The 25,864-nt window shown below is 43.2% G+C and overlaps 1 protein-coding gene across 5 annotated transcripts in view; it reads left to right on the forward strand.

The window, feature by feature from the left end:
• The window catches only part of LOC134532599 (metabotropic glutamate receptor 1-like), a 153,091-nt gene that overhangs the window by 74,355 nt on the left and 52,872 nt on the right, over positions 1 to 25,864 (forward strand). For 3 of the 5 annotated variants that reach the window (XM_063369165.1, XM_063369166.1, XM_063369167.1), the window contains exons 4-9: positions 7,665 to 7,911; positions 10,312 to 10,452; positions 11,054 to 11,193; positions 16,613 to 16,782; positions 20,424 to 20,503; positions 23,786 to 23,954. In XM_063369165.1, coding sequence (XP_063225235.1) covers positions 7,665 to 7,911; positions 10,312 to 10,452; positions 11,054 to 11,193; positions 16,613 to 16,782; positions 20,424 to 20,503; positions 23,786 to 23,954 — 947 coding nt within the window. The remainder of the gene's footprint in view (positions 1 to 7,664; positions 7,912 to 10,311; positions 10,453 to 11,053; positions 11,194 to 16,612; positions 16,783 to 20,423; positions 20,504 to 23,785; positions 23,955 to 25,864) is intronic. The other 2 variants (XM_063369168.1, XM_063369169.1) reach the window with 1 other exon arrangement.

Raw genomic sequence — 25,864 nt, forward strand, 5'->3', positions numbered from 1 at the left:
AAAATGCCTGGACGTAAGTCAGTTGCGTAGAGTTGCGGATAGCGCATAAGACGCGAGCATTAGGCACTAGGTTCGGTTCCCGAGTGTTGCGATTATTAGTATTTTATTTGAGTCACATTGAATTATTTAATTATATATTTATAATTTAATAATAAACATGATTTCATAAATAATCATCATAATAACAATTCTCGATTCCTTTTTTGAAATTTTTTTATGATTATGTTTTCACTTATGTCGGCAGTCCCCATGAAAAAAATTTGCTTAAGATATAATCCATGCGTTACAGAACGTTTCCACCCCGAGGTATCTTTAACGTATTACTCGTTATTTCCATTATCATGTTTTCGTCTTTATATCCACGATAGTCGTGTCAACCGTTGTTTAATGTCTTCCCCTGTGGTGCTCTTTATATTAATTATTTACAAATAATTTTAATTTAAATATTATTAATTTTTTTATTATTAAAACGGTAATCAACATTCACTATCCTCTGCGCCCCTAAACGAGCTCAGGGCTTTGTCGTTGTTGTTCGGCGCATTATTTTTCTGTATCTTGGGGTCCAGTTCGAGCCCCGGACAGCGCAAACTGTAATTGGCAGTGGAACAGTAAATGCCTGGGTAACGAATCCTTGTCGAGTAGTGGTCGCGTGCTCTGAGACCCGGGAAAAACTGCAGGTTGTCCTGCTAAGGAAAGCACAGGGCGTCTAGCATACTGTATACACTTGCTGGCAGGTTATATCACCTCAATACCACTTATATGCGAAATATGCTTGCATGCAACTGAGCGATTGAGGTTTTGTGTTATATATGTGGATAAAAAAAATGCTGTACTGTTTTTTTGAAAATTAAACCTGGCCACTTCTGTTTTTTGTAACAAAATTTAAAAAATATTTTTTATAAGTTGTTGCATTATTTATTGTGCCTTTTTTTGAAACAGTATAAATAAATAATTTTAAGGAAATTTCCCAACTCGAAATTAAATGGTGCGTTAGAAGTTTTACTTACTTGGCTTGATAAAAAAACTGACTTTAATTTTGCATGCAAATAATAAATATAAAATTTTTTCTTAAGACTGAAGTGATATTATAAGTTCCATCCAAGTAAAAGAATTAAATAAAAATTCAGTATTCAATATTAATAAAAACACATGTACAAAATTATTTATTTTATCTCGTAAAATAATCGAGCTAAATTTTAATTAATAATGAAAATCATTAAATATGCTTAATATTAATTCTAATTTATTAAAAATGTATTTATTATTGTAATAATTTATAATGCAAAAAATAACCTCACTTATGTAAAAAAATATAAAACAATGAAACCGACTTGTATTCAAAGTAGCCGATCACATTATATCTAGGACACTGTAAATAGTTTGGTTGCAGCGGACGTAGAATATGTGAAACTCATTAGCAATAGGGTCGTGGCCTCTCCTAGACAATCTGCTCTCCAGCCCACGAGACTTGCCTTCGATAACACTTCTTGACTCGCTTCTGAATTTGTTTATCTTTTACATTCACGAAACAGTCGGCTTATGCAAGTCCTGTGAAGGTGGCGTAGGGTTGGTGAAGGAAGGCTGAAGGAGTTTCTGATAATATTCGTGGATTTCTTTCCTCACAAACGGGATATCGTTACTGCTTGAAGGACTCCTCGCGTTCCATGTAGCCCCATGCCACTAACGACGGGATCAAATTCACAGACACGCACACAAGTCCACGGACCATCAGTAGACTGAGAACAATTTTACCAGCAGATAACATAAAATATTCTCCCTTGTCTTCAACCAAACGATATATTGTTCACATCTACAACTATAAGGAAATTTCAATTTGAAAGAGTAGTGAGGTACGACGATAATTCAGGTTTTATTTTCCTTCCAGGTAACTTGTTGATTACTTTATGATATGTAGCAGAGAATACTATACAAATTCAGTTAATTCAGTAAATCAATAGCTTTGCACTTTGTTTTTGTAATGTAAGTAATAAAAATGTTATCTATTTGGCAAAAAGTTGCATTTAAAAAAGTTTTTAAGTTTGTTCTTTAGTTTTTTCAATTAGAATGTTTGATAGGACCAAGAGAGCTAGTTGTATGGTTAAGACTCGTGCTAAAGTTTTATTGAAAAAAGGATAGGACCATTTATATGTAGCCTGGAGTAAATTGAGTCTACAGCCAATATTCGTCAGTTGGTTTTTGACGAAGAATGCATTGTATATATTATTCTATGAGTTGAAAGTTTTGAAGTACTTTAAAGTATTTGTCGAGCTGCGTGCATAATTATCGCAGATACAAGAATCTAACATTACCAACAAGATAATTAGAAGTTATTCGAAGTGAGACTTCGTATAGACTTTTCTTCAGTGACCACCGAATTTGTGTCTACAGTCGCCACATAGACTTACTGGCGCACGCATTACTAATCAAGAGGCGTCCGCAGTAGTGGTTTTCAAACTATAGACAACAGCGGCGATAAACAGCGAAGTGTACTACAAGAATACCAGATTTGCAACATCGGATTTACATATCTGGTAGTATGCTGACGGACTTGGATTCACACGAGCAAAAATATCTGTAAGAAGGGAATTGTGCAGTTATTTATTGTGTTATAATTTAAAAAAAAAAAAATCAAATTTTCTGTATACTCGAAAACGCATAGTAATGATATTTTTAATATTACATTTTGTTGTCACAATTTCATGCACTATAATTTTATGCTTAGTTATGCCCAGAGATTATTGTACAGATTAATTGCCTCATTCATTTTGTCTCTGATTGTTATTAGCGGATGCATTTAATGACTTATTTGTTCAAATTTTGTGTGTGATTAGAAAATATATAATAAAAAACATAATTATTTGACGTTGTGTAACTTTGTAAGTACACTATAGAATGTAGTATGCTACATTAAATTTAACTCACGTGTCCTATGATCTGACACCAGATGTTCTTGTGTATCAGAATTAATTCTAAATTATTAAAATGTCGCCCGATAAATCACTTTCTATTTACAGTTACTCCGAAACTAACTTGCAACGTAAATTTTTAATGAATAATATTTGTCAGAGAGTTAAATTCTCCGCTTGTAACATATTTCAAGAAATTTGTCTAGTCACGTGAAGACGTAGTTAAACTACATTCGTGTGAGTTTCGGGAAGGTGCAATATTTGTTTTGAAGAAAACAATTATGTTTATTAAATTAGAAAGATAATAAAATGAAAGTAAATTTTTTAAAAATATTTAAATAATTATAATTTATTACACCACTAAATTAACAATCAATTGTGAACTTGGCATTAAACTGAACTTTCCACGGTTAACAAATCCAGGAAAAAAAGAAGGCAATAACCGTCCCGATGACATAAACTTTCTGCTTTCGTAAAACATTTACGCAGGTAAATTTTTTTAAAACACATTTCTGCAGAACATGTGAAACGTTCTGCTCTTGCTTTCATTTATATGCAAACAAACACGACGAAGATATGCAGTATGCGGATGTGGCAGTGTTGTTAAGTCTCGCTGTTTGTTTTGTTGCTACGTACTGTAGTTTCCAGAATATATCCTGGTGTAGGAGCAAAGAGCATATCGCCCGCACAGCTCCCCTTTAGTCGCCCGGCGGCTACACACGTCCAGTTAAGTGGCGCGGTCAGGACGAGGAGGGGGGAGGGGGCGACAGATAACGCACAACGACCAATCTGGGCGCTCCCAGCTCGCGGTGCATGCCGGGAAACTCCGGGGACCCACTTACCACACCGCCGAGGACAGAGCTGATAAGGAACATCGAAATCCGAGTTAATGTTAAGTGACTTGCGTCAGTGTTTTTAGAAACAGCTTGTATACTTCTGTTAGTCGACATTCAATTTTATAAATGTTGGCCAGCCTAAGGCATTATTGTGTACATTTTTCCACGCTAATGTATAATCTTAGTTTTATTTCTTTTCTTCAAATGGGATTCCTGGAGGTACCTGTACACAGGGCTGCGCATGCAGAAAACAATGTTCACAATACAATAAAGTGTTTAGCGTTCCATTTTTTTGCTCAAACTTTTAGGAATAAAAAAAGGAGGGGTTGTCTGTAAAGTTGGTTTACGGACGATAATTTTACGTGATAACGTCATAAGAAGACATTGATGAAAATTTGCATACATTTTAATTTTCAAATATCATTTACAGTTTTTGCAAATTTAATTCAAATAATTTGTTTAAATATAATAACGAACAATTAGTTAAAAAGCCCGCCTTAACCTGTTTGATATTATAGAAGATTTTCTCGCACAGTGGTTGGCCGGTTCTTGCGCGCTCGGCTCAGGCGGAACGTGACAATAATGAGTCATGCTTTTTCCGTGCGTTCAGCCGGCGTTCATCGATTTTATAAGACGTTATCACGTCAAAAACTTTGGCAAATTAAAAGTTTGTTAGATTTATTTCCGATCAAGCGGAGTTAAGGACTCTGCACAGCAGGCAGTACAATGCCTCGCAGTGACAGCATCTACCGTGCAGACGCCCCAGCTGTCCGCGACAATGGTACCTGAGGGGGAGGGGGAGCTCAAACAAGGCAGACCGTGGCTGCCGCTCAGGACATCGCCGAACCAGTCTGCTGCAGGCCAAGTACCCCAGTATCCGCGCTGGAACCACAAAAGCGCGCGGACACGATCGTTGGTACCGAATATTTTTCCCAACCAATCGCGTTCGACACATCTGTTACGACGTAAATGATAAAACGAAGTAAATGATAAAAAAATATATTTTTTATTTTCATCGCATCACGTACCCAACTATACTGAAAAGAGCGACAGAAATTGTTTTTCGAAATATGTTTAGATTGGTCGATTGATAATACAATAACTACGTATTATAATTGTCGTGACGTTAGCGTTCGGCAAAAAAAAATTCTGGTTTTTGCGGTTAGTTTTTTGTAGCACTATTGTTTGTTAAATACGCCATTTTCATATTCATTTCTTCTTAAGTCCCACATTGGTATAATTGTGAGACATTTAATTATGAAAACCTTTAAAAAAAACCTCTCGGTTATTAAAATACATCATCATGTCAGTGGCTTGACTGAAACGGTGCCGCTGCTATCACAACAGGCAGCACACCCACTGTGCCACTCACTGGCGGATGTGCTCGGTTAGGGGCCCGGCCAGCGCGACAGCGAGCCGAGCACGCTCTGTCTGGCACAAGCCCACGCACTAGCAGACATGCTCGCCGAGCCGAGCAGCGAGCGTGGTGGAAGGCCGCGAGATGGAGGACTGCGACTGCCTCGCTCCGCTGACAGACCCAGCCGCCGCATCCCTCACGCGACTCTGCCCCTCAAAGACACCCGAGGTGTGCCTGGAGTCACCAGGGCCAGACGCACCTCAGCGCGCGTCGCCTCAGGCAGAGCTCCCTTCAAGGACCTGCTTCTCCGAGATCCGCGCTGCCACTTCCATCCCAAACATCTCAACAGTCGTTGTTTGTGTTGTCCATAATACCCGTCTAGGTACATCTTCGTGTTTATCCGCTCGACATCTGCCTTTTTCTGTGGGTTGAGTTTTGATTTTTTTTATTTCTTAATTTGCGTTCTTGAATTTTATTTTTTTGGCTGAAAAACTTCAATGGCGTATATCCAAGAAGTGTTATTAAATCAAAAATTCCCCTTTGCACGAGTCATTTAAAGAACGTGCTGGGAGGTTCTGTCCGAGCCGGCTGCAGCAGGGGTTGCGACAGTGGCGCCAGTGGAGTCCGGCGCGAGCTCTGGAGGCAACGCACGTCGAACTACTTTCTACATAACGTCCCACGTGGCGAGGCTAGCGGGTGACACACCTCCCCCCCCACGAGGGGCACACGGCCCCCGGGAGGCTGCACGAGCGACAGCCGCGAAGAGGGCCTGACTGCGCGTGGCGGGGAGCGGGGGAAGAGCGGGGGTCTCCCCAGAGTCCGGTCTGCCCCCAGTGGCACACGGAGCTGCAGCCAGCAGTCTGTCTAGTGTAACTGCTCCGCAGCCGGCGGTAAGTGTAACTCCTCCGCATCCCGCTGTAAGGCGATGCGACCACTCGACAGAGCGCAGCCCTGAGACTGCGACGCTCGAGAATGTGGCGATCGATGGAGGAGAGGGGTAGGGAGGAATGACGACTAAAGTAGACTAAAGAAGACTGAAGTAGAGAGTTGGACAACCGTAAGCCTCTTTGCAGGTTTCCAGTAGCCATGCTTGTTTCGAATGTGATGATACCTCCGTTTGCGCTTTATTGTTTGGTTTTTATTTTTCGTGCAAGTGAATTATCGAATATTTTGTTTCATCGCACAAATTAACTGTAAAATATCACTTTCAAAGCACACTGTGGCTACTAAAGTATTTAGTTGTGATTTTTAAAACAATAGTTACGTGTAATCTCGCAATTATATTTGCAATTGTAAGATGGAGCGAAAGGAGGGAGAAAATTATATCGTGGCATGTCACTGCGAACAAGCCTGTCTCACAACAGCTCTGCAGTGTGCGGTGTTACCGTCATTCCTCTTCTTGTTTATCAGTCCTGTGCGCCTGGTGGCTTGTCATGGCCCAATACATTTTCTACGTGTGATATTATATACAACAACCATACATCGTTTACAATATTACTTAAATACATTGGTTTCTGACAATTATTTTATGTTGCAATGCTTCAAAATAGCAATTATATAATTAAAAGTAATTATTTACATTTTATATCAAAACTATTTGTATTTTCTTGTACCTAGTGAGGTTTTGGATTTTAAGTGGATATAGAGAAGTGTGTCTTAATTGCATCTGAAAGTATTTATCATGTTAGACCCTATCTAATTGTATAGCTGGGCCCTTAAACATGCTAGACTTCGGAACTATGCTATTAACTTGTTTAGTAGGCAACAAAATAATAAAAATTTTCTTTTATTAGTTTAATTACTGCCTTTAGTGGTTCCGCAAGGCGGAATATGAAATGCAATTATTTGGGATTCCTGCTAGCGCCCTCATGAGACAAGATCTGCGCCTGTGGGAAAGATTCAAGGCAACACTCATCACAGTTGTGTGTCCCCAGGCTGCAGAGAGTTGCAGGGGCAATGAAGCGCTATACAGCAGTGGGTGGAAGCTTGAAGAAGCGTGATTTCTCTTCCATTGCCGGCACCATGATGCTGCATCCCTTGTTTGTCCTAACGACACTAAGTCCTTGATACGACTAACATCAAGTGGAACAAGTTTAATAATTAAATGAGGCATTTAGAGGTTTCGCTGTCAGTGATTTAAAAAAAAAATTTTTTATTATTAAATGCTGACTACGTCATATCAGGTGCTACTTTATTGCACAACTTAACAATGACATTATCTCATTAGTCGCCGTTGCTAAATATTATTTGCAGAAGTACTTACATTCACTAACTTAAATTTGTAAAATTTTCCTGTCAGCTTTTGTACCATCCGTCGCGTGTAAAAGTCGACAAAAACCAAACTAGCTGCAAAGCAAAGCCACTGCACGTGCCTCGCCTTGTAGCTAGTTGTCGCTAGCTGCCGCTAGGTGTCGCTAGCTGCTGCTAGTTGCCGCTAGGTGTCGCTAGCTGCTGCTAGTTGCCGCTAGGTGTCGCTAGCTGCTGCTAGTTGCCGCTAGGTATCGCTAGCTGCTGCTAGTTGCCGCTAGGTGTCGCTATCTGCAGCGCTGCGCCGCGGGGTTGCAGAGAACTACGGCCACAGCGGCATCCAGGCGTTCCGCGAGCTGGCGGAGCGCGCCGACGTGTGCATCGCCAAGGAGGACTCGGTGCTGAGCAACGCCGACGACGAGGTGTTCGAGGCGGTGCTGCGCAAGCTGGCCCAGGACCAGAACGCCCGCGTCGTCGTCTGCTTCTGCGAGGGCATGACGGTGCGGGGGCTGCTGCGCGCCGCGCGCCGCCTGGGGCTGACGGGCCGCTTCCTCTTCCTGGGCAGGTCAGTGGCCTCCGTGCCTGCGTGACCCTGTATCTGCCTGGCTGCCACGACACAGGTGCGCTGTGGCTGTACTCAGCATGTCAGTGATTATAACAGGAGATTCTCAGCTGTACCAAGGATGAAGGAACTGGCTTTTGGCTACGGCGTTTTCCGGTCGTGTTTTTAGGTAACCATACAAATATTTTAATCACACCGGACAGACCTAAATTCAGCGAATAAGATTCAAAAATGCGGTGAAGTAAAAAAAAAAATTATTTAATTCAGAATTGGTTCATACGTGGTTGCAGAGGTCAAGTCTTCTAAACTGACACGCCCAAAGTAGTTAACCTTTTAAAAAAATCCACCAAATGATGTGTATATAAATAAAACATGAACATGTGTATTTATGTCCTGAGCGAAAGCAGTGGCGCACGCTGTACCCGCGCTGAATAAAGGAAACGGCCCCATTGTTGTTCCTCCCGGCCGCGTGGCCTATCGCGCGCGCGCAGCGCGAGATAACGCGGTGTTAGTCATCTGCCGGTCCAGACGAGCGCCCTCCCTGAATGGCCCGCGAGCCGGGTCTGTGATTGGACAGCTCCCGGTCGTGTCGCCCGCTGATTGGCCCGAGCGAGCCTTGCGCCGCCGTCATGGAGAACAATCTCCTCGCTGTATTCTGCAACTGTGGCACGAGCATGCGTCAGCTGAGCGCCAGGGGACAACTACTGGACCCGTGTCTGATTAGGTGATACACAGACGAATTAGATGAGTCTTCTTGCATTCCAAAGTGTGTAAGTCAGTATGAAAGATAACGTTAGGATGGTATATAACAGCAATTTAAAGCTCCTCATTGTAAATAAATCCTATATATTTCAAAATCCCTTCAGTTTGTATAAGAAGACTTATTAAACCCTATTTATATTATCAATTAAGCTGTAAACTATATCTATAAATGTAACACGCAACAATTAACCACACGTAGTCGGATGCTTCGTCACAGATTGCCAACAGACATATATCAGCATAAATAATTAACAAAACATTAAATTGTTTATATTTCGGTGGAATGGGGTGCAGAACGCTTGGCAACACAGGCTGGAGTGCTGAAGGCTTGACAATACTGGGTGGAGTGTGGGATGCTTACCAACACTGGACGGGTGAGCAAAAATACTGGACTGGGTGCGGAACGATTAACAACACTGGACGGGGTGCGAAAGACTTGGCAACACAGGCTGGAGTGCTGAAGGCTTGGCAACACTGGGTGGAGTGTGGGATGCTTACCAACACTGGACGGGTGAGCAAAACTACTGGACTGGGTGCGGAACGATTGACAACCCTGGACGGGATGCGAAAGACTTGGCAACACAGGCTGGAGTGCTGAAGGCTTGGCAACACTGGGTGGAGTGTGGGATGCTTGCCAACACTGGACGGGTGAGCAGAACGACTGGACTGGGTGCGGAACGATTGACAACCCTGGACGGGGTGCGAAAGTCTTGGCAACACAGGCTGGAGTGCTGAAGGCTTGGCAACACTGGGTGGAGTGTGGGATGCTTACCAACACTGGACGGGTGAGCAGAACGACTGGACTGGGTGCGGAACGATTGACAACCCTGGACGGGGTGCGAAAGACTTGGCAACACTGGACGGAGTGCGGAAGGCTTGGCAACACTGGACGGAGTGCGGAAGGCTTGGCAACACTGGACGGAGAGTGGAAGGCTTGGCAACACTGGATGGAGTGCGGGAGCTCTGCGGTTGGTCGCTTCCCGGCCGGCTGCACGCGCGCGGAGAGCCAAGCGGAATGTAATCTCGCGGTGTTGCCAGCTCCACGCCTCGCCGCCGCTAGGAGCGCTAGTGGCGCGTGTCGGGGAGCACGACCAGTCTCGTGTTATTTCCAGACTGTCTGCCTGAGCTGCGGGCACCCGACCACATCCTTCACTTGAGCGGCAACTCACGTTACAAGCCCGGATTTGTGTAGATTTTAAATATTTCTTTGAAAACCCAATCAGTTTCTGTAAAAAAAAAAGCCTTACCATAATAATGACTTGAAGAAATTGTGGTGTATAAAACATTAAATTTAAGTAACGGTTGCCCACTTGGTATAGTGGCTAGCGTGTATGGCTTGTGGACCAAAAAGTGTCCGGGTTCGATTCCCGGACAGGGAGGGGATTTTTACAATCTACTCTTGGGTTTAGAAATGGGAGTTTGTATTTTCCCTTCCCACCGAAGGCAATGACAAACCACAACGGAATCATCCTGCAGAACTGTGCAGAGGTTTAGTACGTAGCAATTGAAATAAAACCTATTTTAGAAATAAATCTTTTGAAAAATCTTAAAGGTGTTATCGGTTGAACCAGCGCAGTGTTTCGCACGGAGGGCACCATCAGGGGCTGAGCGCTGGCGGGTTGTTCCCGGGTGCTGCCGCAGCGACGGCTGGGCGGACCGGGCCGACGTCACGGATGGCTACGAGCACGAGGCGACGGGCAGCATCACCATCCGCATCAACTCGCCGCACGTCGCCGAGTTCGACAGCTACTACCTGGGCCTGGATCCCTTCACCAACCTGAGGTGAGCGTCGCGGACCCCGATTGTCCACACGTGCAGCCCTGCACTGTCTGGTGTTCCCTATTAACATTACAGGAGTTTGCAATGTGGTCACATACAAGTAGAGACCGGAAAAATTCGCGGTTTCAATGGCTTTCAGGATAGACTGCACATTTCCCTGTACACTCGGCCAAATAACGCCAGTTCACTGGCTGCTGACTTGCAAGTCGTCTAAGTTGGTTTGTCTGTGATTCGATCCTTCTTTGGTTGGAGGTTTATAATTGGTTGAGATTCTTCCAGATGAACAGTAAGCCAATAGCAAAATCATCTAAAAAAGGTATATGTATTTGTCTATCCGCGAATTTTTCCGGTCTCTACATATAAGTCTTAATAACACAACGCAAAGTTTCACGGCAACTCTTCACTTGCGTATCACCAACCTGGCGGCCAGGATAGCGCTGCGATCGAAGCACTCTCTTCCCATTAGGTGTTACGGGTTCGATCATCTGGAAATGTTTTTCCAAACGGGAAGCGCAGCTGTTTTCTCCTGATTCCCGCCATCACGCCAGTCTCTGGCGACTCTGTTGTTCTCGCGCGGGTAGCCGACTGTGGGTTTGCGGCGCAGGAACCCGTGGTTCCGAGAGTTCTGGCAGTTCCGCTTCAACTGCGTGCTGCCCCTGGAGGGCGGCGACCGGCGCGACTCCGGTGCACCGCGGGATGCCAGCTCTCCGCCGCCAGGGGCCGACAGTCCGCCTGTCTGCACGGGTGAGCGAGCGATCCGACACACCGCCTTTGGGCTTTGCGACATAGCGAGGACAAAGTCGAGTCGAACGCAGGAGCTAATTGTAGTGTAGGTTATCTTTTGGTATGATATGTTGTTATAGACTGTTTTTTGTTAAATACAATCCCTATTAGGATAGAGACATTGTCGTGAAACATACGATAGTAAATTAAAATTTATTTAATAACATCATATGATTACTAAAATAACATATTACCAAAATTTTTTTTATAATATACATTGCAATCCGTTTACTCTTCAATATCCTTCCCATCACACGCTTTATTTCAGATTAATTTACTTCAAAGCATTTAAAAAAAAATCAGTATTTGATGACTTCCAGGAGTTCATTCTATGGGAAAATTTAAGACTCTAAAAATAAAATTATATAATCTGGGTTATGCGTTTCACGCTTTGTACTGCTCACTGTGTTAATCGCTTTTAATTAGGAGTCGGTGCAAATAAAGTATGCTGCTGTATCTAACACATTGCATGAAAAAAATATTATATGCTAAACTGTGCTAGGGAAAGGTTTTTTTCTTTACAAGTATAAATATAGTTCAGAAAAATACGAACCTAATTTTACGTTGGATTACCCTTGCAAGAATTCCATTCAAAGAGTTTTAAATTGGCCCGCATTAGACTAAAGGAAATACTAAATCACAGCGCAAACACAGCATTGTGAGTCATTCTTGAGCTCATATCTCTGAATGACTGCATGGAATATCTCAACTAATTAGAGAAAAAAAACGTATCACCAAGTAATATGCAGAATACGTTATAGTAACCATACTTAAAATTTCTGATGATCTCGAAACGATATAAAAACTTTAATAGCACCAGTTGGAATTCAGTATGGTTTCGAAATTAAACCATAGCTTAAAAAATACATAAAAAAATAATTTTAGAACCAAACCAACTCTTAATTAAAATATAATTGGGTTGTAGTAACACTTTGTAGCATGTGTGCTACAGCCTATACCTTTGATAATGTTTATGTTGGCAGAAATGGTTAACTTATTTTATTAACATTTTCGGATGCCCTGGTAATAAGAGATATTTTGGATTTAAGTTTGTTATATTTTGTTTTTAAAAAGGAAATTGTAATTCTTGTTTAGTCTTATTATTTTTAATTTTAAGATTTTAAGTTTTTAAATTGGTCTGGAACGTTCAAGGACACTACCGAATATTTTGGTAATCGCTGCGCTAGGTGGCGCGCGAGCAGAAAAGCTGAGTGTGTGACGTCAGGGGTGACTGGCGAGCGGCAGTCGCCTGGTGGGCCCGGGCGGGCGCGGACGTGAGTAAAACGCAGGTTGGCCATAGTGATGGTTCCACGTCGAAGTGACTTGCCGGTCGAACATTTGAATATGAGTTTTCCTTTTGAATATGAACGGGGTTTATATATGTATATAATTTAAAACACGTTGGTACGATGAAAACGCGAGTGGTTGGTGAGGCGTGTGTGAATGTCGTGAGGATTTTCCAAGGATGAATTATGTGCGCCAAAATAACCTCCGAGACGGCATGGCGAAGGAGTCGTCATATCCGTACAATTACCTGCAGCTACGGTAACGTGTTATGGCGAGGGTTTGCCATTAAAAACACTCGTGAGCAAACGAGTGTATTTGGTGAGCGGATATCACGACGTCAAAAAAGCAAGTAAGTGCCCGCCGTGCCACCGCCCCGTTGACCCCTTTGACCCCTGGGCGAAACTATAATTTGTGGATTTTGGAGATTTAAATTAACGGACTAATAACACTGAAAACTGGGATTTTACGTTCAGCGTGTTCACCCAATCCCTGCCCGACGAGGAAGAAAAAAAAGGCGTCGAACGTTAGAAAATGACTTAACTGAGAAGGGCCTGTTAACCCATAATTTGTAATTTGCTAAATTTTTGATATATTGATTTGGATGCTAATGTGTGTCAAATTTTTGCTAGATTTCGCCTATTTTATGGTAAACTCTGTTAATTGGTATGTATAGTAGTGCTACGCCCGGGGCGTATCTATATTTGTATTGGTATTAATATTTTCTTATATGCCTTTTCGGTAATTACATTTAATTTTTCGGAGCTCCGAAGTATATGATCCAAATTATTCTTTTTGGGGGATTTGTTAAAGTATTTTTTTTAGTATTATTATATAGCTTTTTTATAAGTAGTAATAGGTTATGTATTTTATGATGTATGCGCTGATTTGTGATGAAACGATTTTATGGTATATATATATATATATATATATATATATATATATATATATATAATTTTGCCATATACTTTTTGCGTCTTTTTAACTTGCTGCCTCCTCTCACTGTTCGCAATCTTATTAGTATTTTTTGAGCCTGCCATTAGTTTGGGTTTTAACATTTTTTTGGGTTTACCTGCGCTCGCGGTACGGGGCAATATAGGAGTTTACTGTGTCGCGGGTTGCGGAAGTTGTTTGGTTTGGCCGGGGTTTAGGGCCAAACTTTACAACTTTATGGATTCAGTTCACTCCCGAACATGTATAGTTTCAAAAATAGATCTCACATAATAATCTTGATACAGACTGCTCTTGAAAGATTCATTCGAGCGACATTGCTTGGTGGCAACACTGTCGATCCTTTCCAAGTTAGGTAATAGAAAAAAATACAGTGTTTTTTTCTGCATAAAATAAAGTTTAAACTGTTTTGAGTTGCTCCTTAATTGTGGTCTTGAACCAAAACTATACAACGCTTACAGTTGACACTACATATTCAAATTTATAACTGGGGCATTCTTTTATGGACATACAGTATTATTGGTAAATGTTATGTATAGTTTTGTAATTTGAACAGCATGCAAGCGAATTGTCCAGCCTGGTTGCTACTGCTCTTACATTGTTTGGTTTTAAAAGCCTCTCACACTTGCGGAATGAAAAGAGGGGAACTATATTTTGTACTGTCGCGTAAGGTGGGATCGTGCCACCCGCGCGAAGTTTGACCCTCCAGGAGTGTGAGGACAGATAGTTGACCGCGGTGTTGCTGGAGTAAAGCAACAGGGCAGTTACATCTTCTGGGCTGAGAGGACAAATGAGCGGTGTTCCAGCCGGTGAGTTGCATACACTGCTTGTCGTGGCCTAGGGTCGCTCCAACCCGCCCCGGCGACCCCGTGCAGGGCTCGGCGCAGGCAGTAGCAGCCGCCATCAGGGGTAGTTGCGGCGGAAACGTGACCCCGCAGTACTCTGTGACCTCCCAGATGGGCGTAACAGCTCACCTCCCCCCCCCCCCCCTTGCGGTCGTTCATCCGGGCGGTTATGTGATCCGCGTCGAACCTGCTAACTGCTACTGCGGTCGATTAGGTATAAACTCTGCTTCTGTTTCACGTGACACCTGCAGCATTTCCGATTACTGTGTGCAACAGAACACCTCCACACGTGGCACCGATTCATAAAAAAAAATGATTTCCTGAAATTTGTTGGTTTTCGTTTAAAAGCATTTCAAATTACATTTACTCTTTCAGGTGTTGCGTTTAGTTAAATAAACTAGGACTGTTATTTACGTAGTTAGTTAGGAATACATATATATATTTTTAACCATTATATTATTGTTTAATGTTATTGTACTTTATTTAAATATTGATGTAGTGTTTACTTGTTAAAACTATTTTTTTCAGATGAAAGACACCGACAAAGTACAGGAATCGATGGGTTGCTAGAAAGTTCGGCGCCACATGAAAGTACTTGACCTTACGTGGACCAGCTATCTCTGAACCCCTTTGGGCACCAACTAGAGCAATATTAAGGGGGTGCCTCCCATTTCAGGGCAAGATTTTATATTTACAGTAATTACAGATAAACTTGTAGACTTTTTCAATTGTTTAATTTTCACGAAATGAAAAATATATGCAGCGCACACTTTTTGCATAATTAGCTGCCAAAGTTATTTTTTTAACGTTTTTGGGTTGTAAAAATAAGGATAATTTAATTTTTTCAGAACTGAATTTTTTTAAGGTTTAACTGCAATGCCATTGGCTACTTCAAGAAATGGTTTGAATTTCTTTCAGAAAATATTAATTAATTTTACCTGGCAGTTCAAAATTCTCAAATTGACAGCCAAGAAACATGAAATGAGTTTACGCAGAGTATCATTTTGATAGAGCACTTTACTCGCTGTTTTCTTTCAAATTCTTTCCTTTTGTAGGTGGGAATGATTTATATTTTACGATTTCGAGGAAGATACTTCCCTCCATTTCCATTTTGCATGCGCCCCTTGGGACATTATCTTAAAAACGAATTACGTGAGATAAAAGTAGGTTTAATACAGAACAAGTGCGACACACTTACTGGTAAAATTCCCAAATTGTTTACTGTGCATGTATGCAGATGTTTTCGCATTCAAACTGTCAGAATTTTGTATCTCGTGTTATATTTTTCTGTCTCTGAAATCCCTAAATTTTGATCATATTCGCGGATAAAATAAGTGCACATTATTGTTGGCTTGAATAGTATTTTAATAAAATTTCCTGCAGGGTCATTATCCGTTTAATGAACAGTACAAATGTGCCATGGACACACAGCGCGCTGACTCGAGGGCGCTGTGGTGGCGCGGCTAGCGGAGGAGGGGGGGGGGGAGAGGGGAAGCCCTCGCCACTTTGTTTCTCATCGCGTTCCTCCAGCATTTCCTCTGTCTCCTCTCAGTCCGTGCATCTTCATCCACTCCTGACGTGTGTAGTAACTATATACTTGGCATTTGAGTCGAGACAGTTCGTCGGAAGGTAGTTTCATCTGGCGCTGATGCAGCCATCTTCAAGGGCGATAAGTAACTCCCTTGGACGTGGGCTCTACCGAAACCAGGACGTGCTTAAAATTTTGGCCACAATGTCTACGGCCAATATATGTTCCGTATTTTAGTATTGTGCCAGTTTGTATATTTTATAATTAAAATTGCCGACTAAAGTTCACATAGTTAATGAATTATCAAGTGGGTGTTAGTAGTGTATAAAAGTATTTACTGGCCCTGGGTTTTGGGTGTGGTGTTGGTGTCGGTGTCCGCCATCTTTGATTGTATGCGTGGCGTCACGGCGGCCATCTGTAATGACTTTGATCTTTGAATTTTACTTTCAAAATTTTTCAAAATCTTCTCCAAATTTGCCAACAATCCAGCTTTTTTTTTAATTTCCGCCAAATTGTATTAAAAAATTCTCAAATTTCAAAAAATTACATTTTGAAAGAAAAATTGTAAAAAATAAAAAAAAATTTGAAATGCCTCAAAAATTTTTGGTTTTTTAAAAAAATTCCCCATTCCTACTTCAATTCCCCGTTGTCAAGCCTCCAATAAGTCACCGAGGTCATGAGCAAGACCATTAGGATGTCATGGCAACAATTTAGAATTATCACGTAGCCGTTGCAATTGTCGTTAAGGTCGCCATATTGGAAACTGTTGCAGGCAAGGAGCGGCTGAAGGAGCGCTACCGCGCCGACCCCAAGCTCTCCTTCGTCATGAAGGCGCTGTACACCATGGCGTACGGCCTGCACAACATGGTGCAGGCAGTGTGCGGCAACGGCTCAAGGGGTGTGTGCCCCGGGCTCTTTCCCTTCGACGGCTCTCTCTTCAAGGTGAGCCGGTGTAGCGGTCTGGCGCCCGCCTGCAATCTCACATGGGTCACACTGTTCTTATGTATCTCTGTTGGGTCGTTACCACAAAGCCGACAGCTAGAAAACTGCCGTGTACCGCAACGTCGAAATAACAACTGAATGAATTTGTGTGTGTTTCTTAAATGTACCTTAACGCCGAAATACCACAATCAAACCTAACCTTACCTAACCTAACCTAACATAGCGTAATATAACCTAACTTAACCTAGCCTATCCTAGCCTAGCCTAACCTAACCTAGCCTAACCTAACCTAGTCTAACCTAACCTAGTCTAACCTAACCTTTGTGGCAGTCCTGCATTGACATTTTTGGGCGTTAGTGTATTTCGGCGTTGTGGTAATTTGGCGTTGTGGTACACAACAGTTTTATAGCTGTCGGCGTTGCGGTCAATTTGGCATTTCGGCGTTGTGGTATTTCGGTGTTGTGGTATTTCGGCGTTGTGGTGCGTCCCCTCTCTTGTTCAGTGAACTTGTTATTGCTACGAGTGAGAAACAGATTCGAAAAGGCTAGCACAATCAATTTAATAGTTTTGTACCTAATATTTACACTATTAATTTTTTTTAAATTGTCTATCCACATATTTATCGCTTTTTTAATAAGATCCACAATTTACTCTCCCCACTGCAGATCGGCTCGATAGTGACTCTCTCTACTGTTCGTCGCTCGACCGTCGCACACGGCACAGACCCGGATGCGCACACGAATCCCGTCGCACATTGTCCACCTTCGCTCACCACGGGGGTCACTCGTCCTCCTCACATCGCTCCACTGCATCGGAAGCCGGAGTCACCGATTTATACCCCTCGGCCCCCTTCTGGAATGGTCTCGCTCCCCTTTCGAAGTGTCGCGTCATCACGGTCGACTTGACACCCGAAGGTCCCAGAACAACGGCGTCCTAGTTACGCAACTTCATGCAGGCGGGGCTCTGGGAACGCGTCGGAGAGAGTTCTCCGGTCTCAGTGAGAAAGCGCTGTGGAAGGGGGAATGGAGGATGTAGTGAGGTGGCGTTGATAATATGATAAGGTGTGATGAGGTGATGGACCCCGCCCCACCCGCGGGCTAACAGACCGGCTGTCCTTCCTCCTTGGCCCGTCTCTAGTACACTCGTAACATTATATATGATCTCCCAGTTGAGCACTGAATCGACCACGTGACCAGGAATAGTTTCATAGATTCGGATACAGCTGGGAGGGATAGCTTGCACCCCAAACAGTTTCCTAGCATCTTTTGTCGTTCGCTTTACTTCCCAGCTTTTATCAGTTGAGAAAAAGGCTCAATTTATACATAGCTTGAAATTAACCATAAAGATTTATTTAATGAGGTGAATGATGAACAAAATATCAGTTGTGTTACCAGGGTAATAATGTTTGTACGAATATAGGCTTTCGCGGCCATTGTCTGAATGTTCCAGAGTTGTGGGGTTGTTAAAGCGTCGAGGTTGGTAACTGTTGTCCCAGTGCAGTCGGCAGCCTCAGGGTAGCACAACCCAATGAACTTCTGTGCATCTAAGTATGAAGCTTTGAAGTAGGGAAGCCTACGATTCACTCGTCCTTCGGGACATACCCAAGTACTCACGTTGGCAAGCCTTCTTTTCACAGACGAGAGAGACAAACCCACAGTTCCCCGAAGTTCATGCTAGCTTTTTTTCCCCCGTACCACAACAGGTGTATTTATTTGGGTGAAACCGTTTACATGATTTCACAGTATCTTTAATGTACCTATCCTAACCAAATCAACCGTCCATAATGTTTTAAAGTATTTATAATGTAGCTAACCTAACCTAATTGACCATTAGTTATCATGAGTTGTATATTTATTTACAATGAACAAAAAAAAAAAACAACGATAATGCACGATTGGGCGTTTGACTCTCTCGTCTGTTGAAAGAAGGCTTGCCAACGTGAGTATTCGGGTATATCCAGAAGGACGAGTGAATCGTAGGCTTCCCTTACGGTAGGACTGAGGAGTGCTTATTGAACTTCCTGGATCCAGCGACAGAGCTATGAGACGCTTGGGACCAGATTCCCGGTGTCTTGAAGCCTCGCTTCTCCGCCACGCAGACCGGCTGGAAGGAGACCCACTACCTCATTAGCGAAGCCCGCGACGGATTGTGATAAGGGCTCGCGGCGTAATTAGACCGCGTGTTAATTAACGGCACGGAGATCTCCGGATAGTAGCCGCACAGCCACTGGCGGCGCCTGGTGTCTGTTCTCGGAAGCTTGGAGATACAAGAGGAGTACTTCAGGGGCAGACACTGCATCATTGGCTACATCGAAGCACGACGTGTGACGTCACCGAGCTTACTTGTTTTCTTTAGTTTGGTTTTTAGAGGCTTTAAAGTCTATAGACCAGGGTCGATAATTTTTAAAATGGTAAAAAGTGAAAAAAAAAATATAGTAGGATGAAACCCGTTAAAAAAGGACGAGAATATAACAAAAATGAAAGAAAAAATAATTTACGGGCAATCCTAGATCTGGAAGTGGAGGGGGGTGAGTTTTTAAGGGTAAGAAACGGTGTATCTCAATTTCCGGCAAAACACGCCTATGCGATGTAATGATTTACGTCTAACCTAAAAATTACAAACACTAATGGTAATATTCTGGTTGTAAGTTTTACTAACGTAATTCTCATCTCAATAAACTTAGACGCAACAATAACAAAAACTTAGGAAACTATTGTAGTTTCTAAAACCTCTAGGCCAGTTTAGTTATTTCTACAAATTGATGACATGCCTGTGTAGTGATTATGTAAAAATTACATAAAAGTAACTGTTACAGTGATCCAACCAAGTTTTTTTTAAAGTCAAGATCTAATTTCACTAGCCAGATATTTTTTTATAACAAGTGTTGTCCGCAGGTCTAATTATAAGTTAACCCGCGTCACCCGCAAGACGACGCGCCAGGAGCGACCGGCCCGTGGCTAAGAGCGTTACAGCCGTTACGCCCTCGCAGCCCCGCGGCGTGGCTCGACCAATCGAATTACCCGGCGGCGAGTAAACTCCTCCTCGGCGACTCCCCGCCACGTGACACACTGTCCGGATCCGAGCCGCCTCTCCCGGCCGGGACACTACCGCGCCTTCCTGCTTGCCTATTGCTTCACGTGAGAGAGGCCTGGCTCTGGGACGCACCACAACGCCGAAATGCCAAATTGACCACAACGCCGACAGCTAGAAAACTGCTGTGTACCACAACGCCGAATTACCACAAAGCCGAAATACACTAACGCCGAAAAATGTCATTGCAGGACTGCTACAAAGGTTAGGTTAGACTAGGTAAAGTTAGGCTAGATTAGGCTAGGCTAGGTTAGGCTAAGTTAGGTTAGGCTAGGTTAGGCTAGGTTCAATTAGGTTAGGTTATATTACGCTAGGTTAGGTTAGGTTAGGTAAGGTTAGGTTTGATTGTGGTATTTCGGCGTTAAGGCACATTTAAGAAACACACACAAATTCATTAAGTTGTTATTTCGGCGTTGTGGTACAAAGCAGTTTTCTAGCTGTCGGCGTTGTGGTCAATTTTGACATTCGGCGTTGTGGTATTTCGGCGTTGTGGTAACGACCCGGCGTGGTAGTCGCCGATCTGAGCCCTCGCTCCTCCGGCTTGTCCGCAGAGCTACCTGCTGAACGTGTCCTTCACCTACGACGACGACGAGCTGGTGGAGTTCGACCGCCGCGGGGACCCCCCGGGCAGGTAGGTACGTACCTGCTGCGCCTTAACGCCCTTTCAGCGCCGCCTCAACACCCTCTCACACGAGTCTCAGTTCACCTGCTCGTGTGACACGGCCCCTGCGTCACACACAGACCATCCTCACCGATGCAAATCCTTATTTTCACAGACGAGAGAGCCAAACGTCCGATCGTGCATCTTAGGTTTTTTTTTTTTGGTTCATTGTAAATAATTATGGCGGTGTTGATAAAAGGATACTAATGGTCAATTAAGTTAGGTTAGCTGCATTGTTAATACTTTAAAACATTGTGGACGGTTGATTTGGTTAGGATAGCTACATAAAAGTTACGGAAAAAAGCATGAACTTCGGGGAACTTCGGGTTTTGGCTCTCTCTCGTCTGTGAAAAGAAGGCTTCCCCTCGCCGATACCACTAGACTAGAATACACGTCTGGTTTCTTGGATAGTTGGGTAGTTTACTCCTGATTTTGTTGTTTCACATGGTGGGGGGGGGGGGGGGGGGGGGGAAGGGGAGCGTGTCATCGGCCCAGACATTTGTACACGAAATGTCTTGCTGACAGTGGTTCGGGTGTAAAAGTATTACAAATGTACATGTATTTCAGTTTATAAAGGCACCTTATGATACAGGTTCAAACTTCTTCTGGTGTCTATCCTTGCCTCTCGCACTGTCCGAAGATCCGGTGGGAGTGCCCTATGTTTCAGACAGTCTCCATTTCTTACCCTCGTGTACTAAAAAAAACTGGACAGTCGAAAAATAGGCGAAGAAACATTAGAAACGAAACTAACAACTATTTTGACATTTGAATCACTAAAGTACCAAAAAAAAAAGTAATTCTAGTTTCTTGTAATGACATCGGTAGAGACCTGCAAAATTCGAGGATTCATTCGGTGATAGGCTAGAATTCAAACACATATACCTCTTAGATAATTTTTCTAATGGCTTACTGTTCATCTGGACGAATCTCAACCATTTATAAACCCTCAACCAAAGAAGGATCGAATCACAGACAAACCAGCTGAGACGACTTACAAGTCGGCAGCCAATGAACTTGCGTTATTTGCCCGAGTGTACCGGGGTATGTGAGTCTATCGAAACCGCCAGTTTTGCAAGTCTCTAGACATTGGTTATTCTGTCAAATGTCAGCATTGACGCGCCTTACCGAAGCACTCAGGGAAGAGCTACACAAACGCGCTACGAGATGGCGCGCGCGACCACAGCCCGCGCACAAGAGCGACCTGGCGACCAAGTGTGACCAAGCCACATTCGTCAAAAGGGAAGTTTCTCCTGCAAAATTTCTGATCGGCTAGATCACCCAGCTGATTAATGAAATTAAAAAAAAGGACACTGACTGGCCGATGCCTCTAGCAGATCAGAAAGCTCATACTACCAAACATAAGAGAATGTTAACACTGAAAACGGTGCTTGCAATGCGAAAGTTAACACTGGATGCGTTGTGCCGTTTATCATAATTTTTGGGCACAAGTTTTGAATTTTAAGTTTAATTTTTCATTTTTAAAGAAGGAATCCAAAAAAAAAATAAAGTTTCATTTTTAATTTCATTTAATTTTGATTCCATTACTGTACCCTCCGACATAATCTTGTGCAACCCAGTGCACGTGCGCTGGCTCGCAGGCCCAATTAGATACCTTTGCTGACGATTGGTTATCGCAGAATCTCGACCGCAGTTTGCACCACGTTTTTTCCCTGTAACAGTATGACTTTTCGTGCTAGCGAACGTTACCCCAAGCCCACCGCTAGCATCTTCCCTTTCTCAGAGGCAAGCATCGGTCATTTCTCAGAGTCAAGCATCGGTAAGCTGTTTGGCAGCACGTCGAGGATCATATTACAGTCCTCGGCGACGCCTCGGGACGGTCCACACGACGCCTTTCCCAGGCGACATAGCAAGTTTTGACCCACCCCCTTTCCTCTTCTCCCCCCTGTGGTTTCTTGAGAACTTCAACTCGGAGCATCGACCTCCAGTGAACCCGCGCAGGGTACATGGCCTAGGTCTAGATGCATAGCATCGCGGTGAGAAATAAAAAAAAAATTCACATAGATGGGTTAAGTAGCGCAGTTACATATAATAACCGTTACATTAATTTAGGTTAAACTAGGGTAATTTAGGGTAAACTAGGGCCGGCCAGCCAATCACTATGACAAAGCATAATACTAAATTACAATAATAAAAATTTCATAATAGATTTAACATTTAACCAAACAAGACTAGTTTTGTTTTAAACTTTTGCTGTCCTATGCACAGCGTCCGCAAGCAGAGACGACGTGCTCTGACGCGAGGACGCCGCGAGACCAGCCTCGGTGTTGCCCGCAGGTACAACATCATGAACTACCAGCTGCGGTGTTGCCCGCAGGTACAACATCATGAACTACCAGCTGCGGTGTTGCCCGCAGGTACAACATCATGAACCACCGGCCGCGGTGTTGCCCGCAGGTACAACATCATGAACTACCAGCTGCGGTGTTGCCCGCAGGTACAACATCATGAACTACCAGCTGCGGTGTTGCCCGCAGGTACAACATCATGAACCACCGGCCGCGGTGTTGCCCGCAGGTACAACATCATGAACTACCAGCTGCGGTGTTGCCCGCAGGTACAACATCATGAACTACCAGCTGCGGTGTTGCCCGCAGGTACAACATCATGAACTACCAGCTGCGGTGTTGCCCGCAGGTACAACATCATGAACCACCGGCCGCGGTGTTGCCCGCAGGTACAACATCATGAACTACCAGCTGCGGTGTTGCCCGCAGGTACAACATCATGAACTACCAGCTGCGGTGTTGCCCGCAGGTACAACATCATGAACTACCAGCTGCGGTGTTGCCCGCAGGTACAACATCATGAACTACCAGCTGCGGTGTTGCCCGCAGGTACAACATCATGAACTACCAGCTGCGGTGTTGCCCGCAGGTACAACATCATGAACTACCAGCTGCGGTGTTGCCCGCAGGTACAACATCATGAACCACCGGCCGCGGTGTTGCCCGCAGGTACAACATCATGAACTACCAGCTGCGGTGTTGCCCGCAGGTACATCATGAACTACCAGCTGCGGTGTTGCCCGCAGGTACAACATCATGAACTACCAGCTGCGGTGTTGCCCGCAGGTACAACATCATGAACTACCAGCTGCGGTGTTGCCCGCAGGTACAACATCATGAACTACCAGCCGCGGTGTTTCCCGCAGGTACAACATCATGAACTACCAGCTGCGGTGTTGCCCGCAGGTACAACATCATGAACTACCAGCTGCGGTGTTGCCCGCAGGTACAACATCATGAACTACCAGCTGCTGCCCAACGGCTCGCACGACTACGTGCACGTGGGCGACTGGAACAACGGCACGCTGCTCATGTGGCACGAGCTGCAGCCCCCGCCGCCTGGCCACCGGGTGGAGTCTGTGTGCTCGAGACCCTGCCCCCCCGGCTACTACAAGGTCAGCGTCCGACACGACACAGCACCCTGGTGGCAATCACACTCCGGCCATCGTCATCCAGATTTCCCATGCTTCCCCCCAAACACCTTGTCAATTCCCCATATGATAATCGCCTACGTTTTTTTACGTGATAACGTCTTATAAATCGATGAACGCCGGCTGCACGCACGAAAAATTGTCACGTTCCCCTTGAGCTGAGCGTGCAAGAACCGGCCAACCACCGTGCGAGAAAATCTTCTATAATATCAAACAGGTTAAGTCGGGCTTTTTAAGTAATTGTTCGTGATTATATTTAAACAAAATATTTAAATTAAATTGGAAAAAACTGTAAATAATATTTGAAATTTAAAAAGTATTGAATTTTTCATCAATGTTTTCTTATGACGTTATCACGTAAAATTATCGTCCGTAAACCGATTTTACAGACACCCCCTTTTTTTTTTGAACGGTTATTGGAATGAGGGGGATTTATCTATAAATGTTTTTTGAACATAGCCTACGCCAGTAGTAACATACATAAAAGATGAATATGCAGACATACCGAAAACAAGTCAAAGTCAGTTGATACATACATTAACGACACAGAGATTTTTTTGGAACACTAACTGCTTCCACGGATTTATCTGTGCTGCCAATGCATTTGACTTTCCACGTCGGCATATTTCGGCTTTCTTCCTGTGTGTTTGCATATTAATTATTATGTCCTTTATTTAAGCTTCCTATGACATACAGTATAACCAGCAATGGCGTACGTAAAAAAAAAGGTTTGAAGCCGGTTTCTCAATACTAAAACGCATGCTTTAATTGTTGAATGAACTAAAATGTAAAAATAAAAAAATCTTTAAATTTAAGTAAATTTTTCAACAGCGATTGAATGCGATAGAATTAACTACAACTCTGTATAACGAATTTTTTTAATAAGCAAAAAATAAGAATCATGTAATAAACAAAACAATTAATTTAATGACATAACAAAGCGTGGGTTGCTCTCTTTTTTCATTTTCATAATTACCCTGTCCTAACGAAAGGACGTTAGTGGTGGAAAATTTGGTTTCCTATTTGTTGCCGGTCTGCTGCCCAAATTCCGCGCATGCGCCGAGCTCTTTTTTTCTTTTGATTCATCCAGAGGACCAACCCGCGTCTGGCACCATTAAGACGTACCTATACAGTCATTTTTGTGATCATCGGGGGACGTACCAAGCGTGATGGTGAGACACACGAAACTTTATGTTAGCGAAACTATCCTGGAATACATTTTGTACACTTTAATTAACATAACAAAACAAATTGTTTGTCTGTAAAGTCGGTTTACGGACGATAGTTTAACGTGAAAACGTCATAACAAAACATTGATGAAATGATTTCATACTTTTATAAATACAATTAAATCATTTTTATTGAATTATCACTATTTTGTATGGATACAAAGAAGGAGTGAAATGAAATCTACAATTTAATTGATGAATTTACTTTTATTTGCACTCATTAATTCAAATATGTTAATTACTTTAACGAAGAGATTATTTTAACTATAACTTTTATACATGTTTGCTATTTAACTTCTTCCAATCTGTGTTATTTTGTTAAGGATAGGACGATGATAGGAAAAGTAGGAAACGAATAGGAGTGTTTCAAGTTTAATGTGCCTCGAAAAAGTCAAATCGATGGTTTTTCCAATCGAGTGGAAGAGAGAGAGAGATGCGGCGGCAAGCGTACAATGAGCGTAACGGGATAATGAGCGTAACGGGACAATGAGTCATCCTTTTTCGTGCGTGCAACCGGTGTTCATCGATTTATTAGACGTTGTCACGTCAAAAAAAAAATTAAATAAACCGAAAATAAACTGTATCGAATTGTGAAGAAATCGCTTCGAGGGGAACAAATTTGACGGCTGTAAACCTTTCCGTCGT

Source organism: Bacillus rossius, chromosome 6 (genome assembly GCF_032445375.1).
Source record: "Bacillus rossius redtenbacheri isolate Brsri chromosome 6, Brsri_v3, whole genome shotgun sequence".
Taxonomy (NCBI): Eukaryota; Metazoa; Arthropoda; class Insecta; order Phasmatodea; family Bacillidae; genus Bacillus; species Bacillus rossius.